We start from the raw sequence: 15,853 nt of genomic DNA, 5'->3' as shown, positions 1-15,853 counted from the left end.
TTATCAATCTTTTTATTCTGTACAAACTGAATAGCGAGCAATGCAATTCATAATCGGACAGCATCACTGGCTGATCTTGTTCTCATGGGTAAAATCTGTTTCTGCCAGTAAGCTAAGGGTTAAACCAAGGAGGAAACAGGATAGACTTGAAACATAGTCATGAAACTGAAATTTTTTAAAGAAAACAAATGTAATATCACAAATTTAATCAAAATATTGCACATTATTAGAAGCATTACACATAATGAGTTATATTCATTCAATCTTAGTTCTCTTTTTCAATCGAGTTTTAACTAAATTATAAAAAATTTAAAATCATTTTTAAGAAATAAAATTTATATACTAGATCTGAAGGATTTAACTCGATACAGGATTGGAGCTGTACCCCTAGATGCTTGCAGAATCATGAATACAAAATGGACAAATATGTTTTTTTTCCCTGATTATCATATTTTTCATTCCTTATCATATATATAAATCAGTGTGAAAAGATGAATAAGAGGTTTTAAACTCGTTCCGTAAGGTGAAAAGGCGAGATTTAATCATTCAAGCCTCCTGTCCGGTATGTACCGGAATACGGTATTTACTGTGGTGCTCCAAACCTTTTTTTAGTCTCACTCATTTAATATCATTTTTAAGAAATATAATTTACATACTATATCTGAATGCCTCGGTCATATACAAATTAGTCTGCTGGCTTGTTTCAAAAGGGGAGCATCAGATTTGTATTCCTGCAGTTTCATTGTTTGATCCTGAAATTGATCAGTAAAAATTGATCGCAAATTGAGTCTAATGGTCATTTGTCTCTCCCCTCTGATTCAGGGATTGTGTAGGGTAAGTACCAGTTAATTGGTTACTTGCAGACAATAGGTTATTATTGTTTAGTTTATGCATGAAAGTTGGTAACCAACCAAAAATGTGTAAAAATCGGCATAAAAAGCAAACAAACAAACACATGGTATTTAATTGACTTTCACAATTTAATTAAATTTTAGTTCATATATACCTCTTGCTATGAAAGCAATTATGAAATGCAACTATTGGCACAAGGTTTGTGTGTCATATCAATCTAATGCTTTGTTTTATTAAAATTCAATATAAGGTGTGTGTTCAACTAAAAAAAAACAAAAATAAATTTCAAGAATGATCTATAAAAAGGTCAAGGCTATGGGCATAATTTGTGTTTACGTCCACTACACAATATTTATGACTAATTTTGTACATTAATTTACCAGTTTAAAACAATATAAAAAATATGTAACATTATTCAAACAAATGAAAAATCTTAAGAGTTTGAAATATAAAAATCATTAATTAGTGACTGCATTTTCTGAAAGCAGAAAAAAATCTTTTAAAGGCATGCCATTTTAAGATTATTATAATTGTGTTTGATTAATTTTCTAAAATGATATTAACAGCACTCGCTCTAATACTGAATGAATCTGAATAATTGGTTACAATTTTTTTCAAAAAAACAAAACAAAACATATTCATTTTTGTCCAATCAGAACAAAATGACAAACCTTGAGAGCATGACATTTAAAAAAAAATACTACATGACATGGATATGTAAAAAAATATAAAATTGTATCATCAATTATGGGATTTCTCAAAATACAAAGTGTCTGTAACATTTTTTGGTTTCGGAAGAGGGACCTCATAATACGTCAACTTGATATGAGGTGCTTTAAGGGGTAAGAACCAGTACTCATAATTATAAAACAAAAAGAACTTATTTTGTATAAATATTTCCTCGTATGCCTCCGTAAGATGAACAATTAACTGTTGAATAGGCTGGTGAGACTGGAACTGTTTATAGAAATGAATTATATCTTCTGCAAGTGTTTCATTGGTTGCTAGGATCTCTGAAAAGTTCCCAAGATGCACTGGGGGATCTGTGTACAGGTTGATCCTCGTATAGTTTAGATGTACACTTTGGTCAAACTTCGTACCCAAGTTTCCGAGTTCTTCAAAAGCCCTCAATATGAAGCTGGCACAGTCAAAGGAATCAAAGAATAGCTGTCCACCTGGGAAAAACAAATATAAAAATGTTATATGTTGAAACAATCCATTAACAAATAACTAACTTTGAAATTGTATCTTCCCTTTCAGATGATTAAAGGTATACATTCAGGATCTTAATAAATTCAGAATGAAAGCACATTTAGAAACAATCTGCCTTCTGTTCCTAATAAATATTTGTTTGCATGTTTATAAAAAGCTTATCAAAATACCTAAACTGCAAGAATAATACTTGACAAAGTGGATGGAGCATGTACAAAATCATTGCTAAACCTACTAAAAATAGCTGTTGAATATTTTGTTTCGAAACGTTTTATTCTGCTTTATGATAAAATTCATTTTTTATCTTTTAATCCTAATGCTACATGTATTTAAATTCATATAATTTGTATACATGTAATAGAATTTTCCTGCAAAGAATTTGGGATCTGTGGCTGATTGGTTAATTACTTCAAACCACTTGCCCCCCTTTGCTGTAGGTTCAAAGCCCACCAGGGACTTGGGATTCTTTCATGTAAGGAAGCTATCTAGCTTGCTTACAACTCGTCAATGGTTCAACTCAGGTGCCACCTTGTGACTGAAATAATGTATGAAGGGGCACTTGAAGTCTTTTTTCCACCAGTAAAGCTTGAAAGTTGCTATATAATCACCACTGTGTTGGTAAACCCTGCTCCACTCCCACAAAAAACATAATTATATGGTCTGGACAGACTTCAATGACTGGCTAAGGTCTATACAGATGGTATCAAGTGTTATTCCCTAACACAGGTATAATATTGGTACCTCAGTTTTTTTTTTAATTTCTGATTTGAAATCACTTAATCTTTAAAAGGACTTTTCTAAATTCAACCTAGGAACATATACATTATAAAAGTTCAGGGTTAAAGCAATTCTCATGACAGAAAGCATAAAAACACTATCTTGAGAGATTTACCAGGTTTATCCCATACTGTCCATGTCTCATAGTAGATGGCTGTATCATTATCATGTAGAACCCATTCTGCAAACTTGTTATAGAGAGAGCCTGAAAGAAGAAAACAGATTGAAAATCTAAATAAATTGTCATGCATTAGTAAATTATAACATAGGTCCCCCAGCCAAAGGAAAGAGATTGGGATTATCTTCGAATGAGACTAATTTTTACTTTTTTTTTATCTCTTTCCCAACTGCCAGTATAAATGTAGTGATGTTGATCTGGCTCCTAAATAGCAATGGAGATGTCCACCTCTAAGTACAATGGAATTTTGTCATTTTTCCATCTGACTGTCCCCCTTTGTCAGAGTTTGTGAAAGTCCTCACTTTCCCCTAGATGCTGGGGGCAGCCAGAGTTACTATTGATTGCTGCATATTATTCTATATTTGAAAATATAAAGGAAGAGAGGCTAAAGGACTTCCAAAATGATATTTGGTCCACTTCTTGTTTATAACCATAAATTCTGTAATAAACAAACACCCCTATTCAACCCCCCATGGTCTTTAAGCTGCCCAATGCCTACTTCTGGAATTCAATCCATGTTTATACATACATTTATATAGATAGCCAAAAAGAAACAATCAATGTCAAACCTGAAACAATTTAGTTTTGAACTCTACCTTATATAATCAGAGGAGAGAACTGCTTTTAAACAAATTTTATTTTGTGTTGTATTCTTTCAAACAAATGGCAGTTGTTTGTGTGTGTTTAATACGGAATTTTAGCTTGAAGGTAAACTTACAGGATATATCAATATCACCTGATATAAAAGGGTGAATTTTGACCAAATAATTCTAGACATTTCCTTTCATTTGTACTTACAAGATTACTTTTAACCTGATATACATATGAGCCGTGTCACGACAAAATCAACATAATGGGTTTGCGACCAGCATGGATCCAGACCAGCCTGCGCATCCATGCAGTCTGATCAGGATCCATGCTGTTCGCTTACCAACCCTATTACAAGTAGAGAAACTGGTAGCGAACAGCATGGATCCTGATCAGACTGCGCGGATGCGCAGGCTGGTCTGGATCCATGCTGGTCGCAAACGCACTATGTTGGTTTTGTCATGACACAGCTCATATATTGTACATATACCATTACTTAATTTACCTGATATATCAGCCACTTTGATCAGAGTTCCATATTCTGTCCAGTGTTTGTCATCCACCCCATCATAGATACATGCAGCACCTTGATTACACCACAGTAATGAATCATTACCTAACACATGAGCAAATGTACAGTTGAATAGTTCAACCAACTCATACCATTCCAAAGTGTAGTTAAATCCAGTGTTTAAATTCTTAAATGCCATGGCATCATGCATTATATCCTGAAAGACATATAGCATTATATTGTTCAGCAAATTAAAATTCTACAGAATTATATTTGTAGTTCAGCAAGTAAATTTATTGATTCTGCATTTAAATGAACACTTGTCAAGTTTCAGAGAAATTCTGTTGATATGAAATATCTTATGTATAAGTTTCTTTGCAAATATAGTCCTATAGAAAGAACAGTAATTCTGTTGATATAGAATAACTTACAATGTCTGTATAAGTTTCTTTGAAAATATAATCCTATAGAAACTATAAATTAAAATCAAAATTAGACTGTTGAAATTCTACAAATTTTTTGTTTGTCTTGTTTTTATGCCAATTTTAACATATATTTGGCAATCAATCCAACTAACAGGTGATCCTGGATAACAAACCAGTTATAACAAATTTTTCAGCAAGCAACTAACTACTAATTCCACATGATTTCTGAATCAGTAGCAAGAAACAGTTGTCACAGAGACATTTCGCCATGCCAAAGGATCAAACAGGCCACCCCTGGATCATAAATCCAATGATCTCCCTATTGAACTAAAGTGGCAGACAAAGTCTGTCAAATAAAATCTAGAAACTTACAAAGTCACCAAGAAGACCTCCCAATTTAAATTCAAAAACAGGAGCTTTCAGGGCATACACCTCTACTTTATCAGTGTCAGCAAATCTTGGCATAGTGTTGGAAGCCCTGCCAGTTGGACAGAATGGTACCACTCCAGACTGACAGTATGAATTGAATTCTGGGCGAGAATTGAACCTCCTGCAAAGAATCAGTAATATAAGTTATTAGATTCTGAATATGCAAGAATCTACCAATTTGAAAAATCTGTTTTGTTGATTGTAATGAGAAAATAACTTATAGCTTTTGATCAACAATGTATATATATACAAATGTCATATTTCATTCAGATTTTTTTAAGCATTTTTATCAAACAGATCAATACATTAACAATTGTCTTGAGATACTGTTGCATGATTCAATGAAATCAACAGTTTAAAGGTCACTGCATCGCTGTCCAGTACTGAAATCCTTGGTAACCTATGTGCACTCTTTACATATACATGTATATACTTCTTTCATACCCCAACAATGTAGTTCAGCGAAATCAGTAGCCAGCTATGAGGAAAACATGCACTTTAATACAATTTTTCAAAATTTATTTAAAGGTTTATTAATCATTAGTTAAATATGAAACATGATAAATATATCTAGTATTTACATAAACTATTATTATATGATCAGTATAATTTAACTTAACTGATAAACTGATAAGAAGTGTCCTCTTTTTGAGAACCTGCGCAATTTGCCCTATCTATAATTTCAGTTTTCTTACATATTATCCTTTAAATTGTGAATTAAACCTACTAAAATAATAAGAAAATGTATAAATACTTGTATGGTATAGGCCATTTTTCTTGACACAATACTGTATCCACTAAATATAATAAAATAAGTAATTTGGTTGTCTGCTTTAACCAACCCATCCTGATCATGTGACTCTCTCGAGTCTACATGTCACGTGATTCTCAAGTCAACAGACGCTTATAAATTACTATCAGTGAAACGCTTGATGTTTACAAAATGGCTTCCATAATGAAAGAGGCACCGAATGGTAAGGATAAACTTTTTTGCGCATCTGTTGGCTTTAAAACACTGAAAACAAAGTACATTAAAGCAAAAATATTGCTTAAATATAACAAAAATAAAATACGAAAGGCTAACATGGAGAAAATAGTAGATAAATTAAAAAAAAGTATAGATGAAAATGAGGTTGGAAAATTTCCTGTTGACAATTGACGAATTGTTAAAATTTCATGTAAATACACATTCACTGTCGAAATTTGCTAACTATTTAATATTTACTTTTCATTCTGTAGTGTTTATGCATTTTCTCCATACAGCCACCTTCCTGTCAGCTGACAGTTTGATAGGCCAATGATGGACATTGAAATCATTTTTCTGGGTGCATAGAAAAACCGGAAAGCACCGGATAGCACCGAAAAACCGGAAAGCACTCAAATTTCTCATAAAAACATATGAAAACGTTAATTAATCGGTTTGAAAGTGTTACCAATCGATTTATTAGATTAAAATCTTTCAGACAAGTCATTTTTATATTTATATATTTGATAATTATTACGAGTATTTAGGAAAATAGATATATCGAGTGCTTTCCGGTCCTGTTAAGATACATTACATTACCGGATAGCATTATTGTTTTATCAAAGTTATACATGAAAACTTTATTTTATTGGTTTGAAAGTGTTACCAATCGATTTATTAGATCAAAATCTTACAGACAAGTCATTTTTTTATAAAAATATATTGATAATTTTTACGATTATTTTAGGAAAATAGATATATCGTGTGCTTTCCGGCTCCTGCTAAGGTACATGTACATTACCGGATAGCAATATTGAATATCAAAGTAATACATGAAAAACTTTATTTTATTTGTTTGAAAGTGTTACAATCGATTTATTAGATCAAAATCTTTCAGACAACATGTTTTATAAAATATATAATGATAAATATTACGAGTAATTAGGAAAAATAAGATATATCGAGTGCTTTTGCCGGTCCTGCTAAGGTACATGTACTTTTACCGGATAGCAATATAGTTTATATCAAAGTTTTAATACATGAAAACTTTTTTTATTGATTTGAAAGTGTTACCAATCGATTTAATATATCAAAATTTTCCAGACAACATGTTTTTATAATTGTAATATGATTATTATAACGATTATTTAGGAATGTTAAAAGAAATTGAGGATGCTTTCCGGTTTTGTTAAGTATATTTACCGAATAGCACTCGAAATTTCCCTAAAAAAAACGTACAACCTTCATTGTATTGATTTTGAAAACGTTACCAAGAGATTTATTAGGAAGAAATCTCTCAGGACATTATTTTTTTATAAATAATATTACTATATGAAAAAAGTTTAAAATAGATATTAAAGTAGATATAGATCGAGTGCTTTCCGGTCCTGCACACCTCCATTATTGCTTTCCGGTCCTGTGAAGTAATAGTCTAATACATCACCGAAAAGCACTGGTCCTCTTACCTCAGACAAACAGATGGGATATAAATATTTAAAATGTATGTACCTTGTCTAATATATTAATATATTTATTTGTTGTAGGCTATATGGAAGACAAGAGGATTCAAAATAGCAGAAAGAGAAGAACAATAATTGTTTCAGTGATGTTTTTTTTTATTTTTGACAATAAACAGTGCAATGAATAAAAATAAACGAAACTAATTACTAAGAACAAAATAAACAGATATAAAACAGAACTTAGCAAACATATATACATACATAACTTTCTTTTCTCCGAATATCAAAAGTGCTGCAAAGTCTCTGTTTCGTTTTGGGAGACCCAGTGGCACACATTTATAATATCCCGCATTTCAACTAGACCACAGATCTTTGATTTTTCTAAAGGAAAGGTCAGAAGAAGTTGTCTAGGTTTAGAAATACTAATCAACTCCACTTTTGTATCTCAATATCTAATGGTATTTTTCGGCATTATATGAAAATGTGTTATTTCTTTCTACATTATACAAAAGAACTATTTTTTCCTCTTTGGACTATGATATAGCCTTTTCGCTAATTAAATATGTAAAGATCGTGTGGGAACTGTGGCCTCCGACACCTTTGTAATAGGACTCACCCGTGAAGTGGGGGGTACTCCTGTCTTCCCGACCGCCATTGGAACGTCGAGGGAACAGGAGTGCACTTGGCACGGCCTGGGGCGAGCGTTTCATCGCAGGAAGACCTTATTGGAGCTTCCATGCCCAAGGTCGTGCTCTGATTGAATTTCAGGTCCACGATAGAGTAGACGGAGACCCCAAGTTCCCGCCGATCAGAAAGTTTTTTCTAGATCATATTCAAATTCACTCTGCATAACTAAACACTTGAATATTACCTAACACTTAAACTAAAGGGAAGTAAAGATGCAACAACATCTACGTACAAAGCCTTTTTGTTATCTCCCCTCATCTACTATTCGCATCTCTATACCATAACTTTTAGACTTCCCTTTTATACCTTAAAAAATGATTCGTATGGTTACTTAAATTTTTGTAGTATATTCATCTACGTTAAAAATATTGATTGTCGTTACGACTATTGAGCAGTAATCGTCAATTTAATACTACACATTGTTGAAATAGAAAGTATATTCATAATATATATATATGTGTGTGTGTGTGTGTGTTGGGTGCGTGCGCGTGCGTGTGACGAGAAAAAATGAAAAAATACCTTTGGAATGTAATACTAGCTTTCTTTATTATTAATATATGTTTTAGTAAATATATATATACACAACAATTTTGGCTCTCCACGTACCTAAAGACTGGAAGCACAATTCTATTATATTTTTCGCTAGTATGTTAATTAACTGTTATTTGAGCCTCATTATACTTTATTCATGTTTATTACTCCATTATGTCATGTTTGTACATGGAATGAGAGAATAAAATGTTTTTTGACTTGACTTTGACTTGAAAAATAAGTATGATATTGAAATCAATCAAGGTACACTTCACGCCTCGTTTATTACACGGGCACACGCTGATTGAACGGACACACGCTGATTTAATTATCACATTTAAAGAGGTGTTAATAATACACAATAACTTGATGTATTTAACTGACTGATTATTTGAGGTATTATATATGATATTGAAAAGTCATTTAAACTTATAATTTAATTGTATTTACAAACAGTAGGCACGAGGAACTAAGCACGTGTTTGTATGTGAGATATTGACACGTGGTGATTTTTCCAAGTGTCCGGGGCTAACCAAAAAATGTTTTGATAAACAGCGGGTACACATAAATAAGAATTTAGCAAAAACTTTCAAAAACAATTTCTTGAGATTTCCTAACATAAAATTTCCTGGGGACTATGCGCGAGATCTCGTGCATCTAGAGGGTAAAGCACACCGGGTAATAACGGCATGCACAAATATCAGTGCAAACTACGGCAGAGTTTTGTGTAGCTTAAAAACATATTAACGTATTGCTGGTAAAAACGGCCCTTTTAAGGGCCCAACATATATTACGAAAGAAATCCAGATTTATATTGTCAATTTGTTTTCCCATAATAAAAGCTTTTTAACATATTAAAATATTTTTTGTTTATATGTTGCCATTTAATTTTCAGGGTTCTGCGAATTTAAATTTGCGTAAGTTAGTAATAGAATGGGTGTCAGTATAGAATAAATCAATCAGATAGTAATATGGTCTTCATCTTCTTCTTCTTCGGATTACATTAGAGAAATTAATGTTTGATTATAAATTTCTATATTTCTATATTCATATATGATAAATCTTAACGATTGTCTTGCCACTATATCATGCATTTAACATGCCTCCAATGATGTAATAAGCTTTGGTGTCTAATTAATGCAACTTTGATGTGCAGGTCTCAATTATCATAATTGTGTACAAAATTTGATTAAATCATACCTTTGTGTGCTACAATATACAAGGTCTTTTAAATCACAAGGATTAGCACGTGTGAGTAAACAAATACAACAACTACTGTCCTTTTCACTTGGATGATGACCACATTGCTTTTTCGGTACACATAGTATGGTAAAAATAAAGACATAACTGAACGAAAATTTATAAGTTTTTTCTTTATTTAACATGATATAAAAATATAAATAATAAAAATATGGTTCGATGCTTTGGATAACTTTATTGGTACCTTTTTACACAGCCTCTTTCTGTCCTTACACAACCTATAAAATATTAGAAATATGATACATTGATCTATGGTATGAGCAAGATTGAAAAATCGTGTAACTAAATCATAATATTTTTAATTGAAATAAGTTCAACTTAATTAATCAATTATAACACTTTCACATAATAATATGAAGGATTAGTGTGATTTATATAAATATTCGAGTGGTATTCGGTAAAGTATATTAAACTTTAGGCAATTACCGGAAAGCAACCAATACAACTTTTAACAATTTTGAAAATCTCGCGGTAATGAAACATAAAATATTTAAAAAAGGGTCATGATTATACAATCTTCAACTACTAAATAGATTGGTAACACTTTCCAAACCAAAATAAAATAAAGTTTTTGTCATGTATTAATTTTGATAAACAATATTGCTATCCGGTAATGTAACATGTTCTTAGCAGGACCGGAAAGCACTCGATATCATTCAGTTTTTCCTAAAATACTCGTAATAATTATATTATAGATATTTATAAAAAAAATGTTGGGTCTGAAAATTTTTTGATCTCTAATAAATCGAATTGGGTAACACTTTTAAAACCAATAAAATAAAAGTTTTTCAATGGTATTACTTTGATATTCAATATTGCTAATCCGGTAATGTACATTTACCTAGCAGGCCGGGGAAAGATAACGATATCTAATTTTTCCTAAATAATCGTAAAAATTATATCACATATTTTTTTTAAAAATGACTTGTCTGTAAAATTTTTGATCCTAATAAATCGATTGGAAACACTTTCAAAACCAATAAAAATAAAGTTTTTCAAATGTTATAACTTTGAATAAACAATGATTGCTATCCGGTAATGTACATGGTATCTTAACAGGAACCGGAAAGAGCACTCGGATATATCTATTTTCCGAAATATTCGTAAATAATTATCAATATATATTTAAAAAATGATTTTTCTGAAAGATTTTAATCTAATAAATCGATTGGGGGTAACACTTTCAAACCGATTAATTAACGTTTTCATATTTTTTATGAGAAATTTGAGTGCTTTTCCGGTTTTTCTAATGCACCGACATTTTTCTCCACAATTCCATTACAATCAATAAACATATGTACATACATGTACCAATTAATACATCAGAGATGTTATTAGTCTCAACATTTCGACTGCAAGAGTTGAAGACCGACCAATTTTATAATCTGATATTACATAGATGCAATTTAGGGCAACTATCGTCAATATAATAAAAAGCCCTAAAGTGCACAATTTGTTGGGCTAATATGTTATCTATGTCTCTGGATACATTAATCAAATTATTTTCTCATGTAATGCTAATATGAAGGTAGGCATGACCTATGAACTTGATCCTGGCCTTTGACTCCCTGTATAAACATTATTAGTTCAATACATTTTTCAAATTTACCAGAACTATTGTCTATAATTTATGTGATTTTTTTTTTTTTTTTTTTTAGCAAAGTTGGGATTATTTGATAATGAAATCGTACGCAACCAAAATGACAATACTATGTCAAAAATATTTTCGAGCATACTAGCGTAAAAGCTAGATTCCGAGATATTTTTGTTCTGGGTCAGAACCTTGCTTATCTACAGTTGCTTGCCAGATTATATCCCAGTAATCAAATTAAGATGTTACTAACTGACAATTCATAAAAAACAATTAATAGTGCTTTGTAAACGTTTAAAAATTTAGCAATACGTAATCTTATACAATATAGTAACATATACATGTATTTGTTTTCAGGATATGAATCTGCTATTGAATTGATAAATTCTTTGAAGCATGAGGATCTCACTGAATTGGTAATTATATTTGTGTAAAAAGAAGTACTATCATGTTTAATTCATAATGGAAAACTTTCTGTAATGGTAAATAAAACTATAATACTTACATTGTGTGACAATTTATACATTCTCAGAACAGTGTGCACAATATCAATTTTGAAAACAACTTAATTTAATATATTTCTTTTATTATTTAGACTTATTATAGTGAAAAAAGTCTATCTTTTTTTTTCGCATAAAAATTTATACACCATTTTTTTCTTGTCCTGTTTTGAAGAAAAGTCAAGCAATTATGATCACTGTGAAATGCTGTCAATTGTTGTAACTTGGTCATGCAAAAACTTAATGTAGTCCATTATTAATTATTAAAACATTTTAAAAGTTATCAACATGAAAAATTGGAATACAAGGTGCAGTTGTTTCAAAGAAGGGGCATAATTCTGAAAAGCAATAATTTTGGAGCTATGCCCCTTTTAAACAGAATTTTTAAGCAGATGAGCATTAACACCACATTTGGTGTTCTTTTTAATATACAAAATGATTTAGTTGTGTTCCGCAAAAAGCATTTTATGAAAGTTATTAATTAACAGACACTAGTAACATTGTCATCTGTGCCACATTTTTTTTGCTTTATTAGTTTTAGGAACTTAACATTTGCTACTTTATATGATTTACAGGGCAGTGAAGTGTTGCAGTTTCTACAGTATAAAATTGGTGCTGTAAATACAGAAAAATGGAGAAAGGTTAAGTAATCTGCTCTCAGTTTTCTTTAAGAAAAATTTTGGGCACAAGATCTTAATACGGGAAAATAAATGACACAATACCCACTGCTGATTAACAATGGTTCTGCCATGGGTATCTGATGATGAGGGAAAATTTGCAAACAGAGAAGCAGTCTGTATTATGATAGATTGTGATATTTTAGCTTGATACAAGTTCTTGCAGCTTATATTAATCACTTTTGTGTTTGCTTCCTGGAACTAATCAATACTGGTGTCATATGAAAAATTGTGGTTGTTACCAGAGTAGAGCTGGAACTCATGATCCCTGGGTTGAGATGCAGGCTATTTAACCACAAGGTCACTCTTTCCCCTTTTTTAAGAATATTGTAGAATTTCTGTCTTAAATTAGCCCTTAAAGATCCTGTAACACAATTTTTTCATGGTTTTATTTCATAAATATGATGCTCAAAATAAGATATGTCAATATTGTAAGTTCCAATAAGCATTATTTATAAAGATATTACCCAATTTAACATTCCATGTAAATAAAGGGAGGTAATTAGAAATTTATTTTCTATGAATTCTAAGTCAAATTTTCCAATAAGAAATGAATGCATGTAATCTATTGATTAAATATAATGTGCACAAATATTTGCAGTACACATTTTACATATTCTTCGATGTTATATTTGCAAAATTATATACATATGTGATTTTTTGCAAGTGTGGTATACATACAGTAACAATATCAATCACAAAACATACAGGATCTTTAGATACACTAGTATCTTGTGGTTATATTAATATACTACGTAAAATGATGAGTAGATTAGAACTGCATAAGGCAATAATGTGTTATCTTTAAACATGTGCAGATTGATCTTGGTCTGCACTGGTTGCATAGGTAGAATTTGTTACCCCCAGCAGGCTTAAAGATAATCAAATACTGAAATAGATTAGAAAATTAATCTTTTGTTTTACTTTTTTCCAGAAGTTGGAAGAGTCAGCAGAAGGGAATGATTTGCAGAAAACTCAGAGCATAATAAATGCATTGATATATACATTCAGGTTTGGTCTATACTTACAATAATAAGTAAATGATTTATTTTCCTTTTAATTGACACTTTATTGCTGGTGTCTAGACCCTTTCTTGTTTAAGAGATGATGGAATACATGTATAAAAGTAAAGAGGTGCTGTTTGAATAATTTGTCTCTTGTCATAGAAGTATATACAATTCTTATTACTTGCCTTTTTATATACAATAAGTTGTATAAGCTCTGTTTTCATTTGATAATCATGACGTTTATGTAATTTATATAAACGGCTACAGTTGATTCATAAAGTTATTTCAATTTTTTTCTTATAAAGGATGTTTGCAGTATTATAAATTTGTTATAGAGATTCTTGACAGGTCATATGACCATATATAAATGGTTAATTGCAATATAACTCACCTAATGGCTTGGGTTATATATACAATAAACTGTTTATATAGGGTCATATAACCTGTCAAAATATCTTAATAACTAATATCATACATGTATTGATATGACATTTTATTTCATATGTCAAGTTCACTGCATGAAATCTTATTTTAGGTCGGCAGCAAGATATCGTGTGACCGTAGAAGAGTTAACAGCTGAGCTTGATTCTAGTATGGTATTTTCTGATAAGACCTGCACCATATTATGTAACTTATGGTCCACTCAGGTATCCCATATATATACTCCTCCTATGTCACCCCTTAATGTTCAAGCTGTCTGCCTTTACAAGAATTTTAATATCTTGAAAAAATTTATATACAAGTACAAAAAAACCCTCAATGGTCTCAATTGTGAATATTCTTATCATTGCTTACATACTTTATGACCATGGTCTATTTTAGTCATGTTGATTGAACAAACAATATGTATAACAAATACAAAATATGTTATAATATTTAATCATATGAGAGCAAAACATTTTTTTCTGAAGAAATTTAATATTAAATTCTCTTTGGTCTGATTTCAATATTAATTATTATATAATGTACATATTTCAACTATCATATAAGAAATCAATTATTTACAAAATAAATGTACTGAAAGGAAAATAGAACAGAACAGAACAGAAACTTTATTTTCAGACTTGTACAAAATACATCGTCTACACAATACAAACAATTAAATATATTTAAGTATAAGTCACATTACATAATAATATCATAGTCAAATGTTAGCAAAGCATATGTTTTTATTGCTTAATTTATAATTCCGTTAATACAAAACATATGCAAAATATTATCAAAGCAAAATGTAATCTATATTTAAAGTTAGACATTATGCAATCAATACTTATTTATCTACGCTATGTTACACAGAGGATTAACCGTGAATTCAACGATGTGTAACTGATATTATCTCATAGCCAATGCTTCTCGTATATAACAAGCAAGGGTTACGTAAAATAATCTTATTAAATCAACTATTTAATAATTCTAAAAATTTATACATACTAGGTCTAAAACGTAGTAAAATTTCTTAATATAATTTCTTTCTAAGGTCATTGTAACACATGCAAACCAAAACAAAGTGGTACTCATCTTTCAATTCATGTAAGCTCCAGTATATACAAAAAACGTTCATTTTCTTGGTATCCTATTTGAACCATAACGACCAGACTGTATAAGTAACACATGTGCTGATAATCTTATTCTACTAATTATAATGCCTAAGGCTACTAGGTAATAAATCCAGATTTTTTCATACTGTGGAACACATTTTTTATATCCTTGTATAACAATAAAACAGGACTATTTACAATATCAGCATGCCAGCTTGTAACAAAAGGAATCAATTAAACGCTGCTTGAATTCTAATAAAAACAATTTACTACATAAAACCCCTTGATTGGGCCATACATACATAAAACCATACGACGATAATAAATCTTTAACAACTTGAAAGCCAATTTTTCTTACCATTTATACAGTCTTCATAAGATATATTATAAATTTCTTTTTAAGAATGATATTGTCTATTTGTAATAATTTCAGCCAAACTTTTTACTATCTGTAAATATCTTGTAATGTATAAAGGATAACGAGCCAGCTCACCATAAAACTGCTTGCATTACATGCATTTCATTTTAACATAAAGTATTCTTTTACAAAACTTAAGATGAATTCTTTCAATTTCTTTTGACTTACTATTTCCCCAAATTTCCGAGGCATAACAAAGAATGGATCCGACAAAACACATCAAATAACTGACATAATATTTTGGGATT

The 15,853-nt window shown here is 30.6% G+C and overlaps 2 protein-coding genes across 4 annotated transcripts in view; one reads left to right on the top strand and one right to left on the bottom strand.

The window, feature by feature from the left end:
* Positions 1-197: 197 nt before the first annotated feature.
* On the bottom strand, positions 198-5,884 carry LOC132722867 (ceroid-lipofuscinosis neuronal protein 5-like). The gene is made up of 5 exons (XM_060707451.1): positions 5,727-5,884; positions 4,916-5,093; positions 4,113-4,335; positions 2,957-3,046; positions 198-2,027 (listed from the first exon to the last, which is right to left on the bottom strand). Exons 1-5 carry the CDS (start codon positions 5,825-5,827, stop codon positions 1,594-1,596), a joined length of 1,026 nt encoding a protein of 341 aa, XP_060563434.1. The 5' UTR covers positions 5,828-5,884; the 3' UTR covers positions 198-1,593.
* Positions 5,885-5,895: 11 nt separating this feature from the next.
* The window catches only part of LOC132722868 (COMM domain-containing protein 6-like), a 43,022-nt gene continuing 33,064 nt past the window's right edge, over positions 5,896-15,853 (top strand). For all 3 annotated transcript variants that reach the window (XM_060707453.1, XM_060707454.1, XM_060707452.1), the window contains exons 1-5: positions 5,896-5,946; positions 11,823-11,881; positions 12,541-12,606; positions 13,577-13,653; positions 14,185-14,296. In XM_060707453.1, coding sequence (XP_060563436.1) covers positions 5,916-5,946; positions 11,823-11,881; positions 12,541-12,606; positions 13,577-13,653; positions 14,185-14,296 — 345 coding nt within the window. In that variant the 5' untranslated portion in view covers positions 5,896-5,915. The remainder of the gene's footprint in view (positions 5,947-11,822; positions 11,882-12,540; positions 12,607-13,576; positions 13,654-14,184; positions 14,297-15,853) is intronic.

The sequence above is a fragment of the Ruditapes philippinarum genome, unplaced genomic scaffold, assembly GCF_026571515.1.
Source record: "Ruditapes philippinarum isolate M1 unplaced genomic scaffold, ASM2657151v2 ctg6909_1_1_1_1, whole genome shotgun sequence".
Taxonomy (NCBI): domain Eukaryota; kingdom Metazoa; phylum Mollusca; class Bivalvia; order Venerida; family Veneridae; genus Ruditapes; species Ruditapes philippinarum.
This window is presented reverse-complemented; position numbering and strand designations above follow the sequence as displayed.

Coding starts and splice junctions, on each gene's coding strand:
- LOC132722867 (XM_060707451.1), bottom strand. CDS start 5,827: ATGATCAGGATGGGTTGGTTAAAGCAGACAACCAAATTACTTATTTTA. Junction 5,094..5,726: donor AAATGGCCTATACCATACAA/GTATTTATACAT, acceptor GATTCTTTGCAG/GAGGTTCAATTCTCGCCCAG. Junction 4,336..4,915: donor GAGGTCTTCTTGGTGACTTT/GTAAGTTTCTAG, acceptor TATGTCTTTCAG/GATATAATGCATGATGCCAT.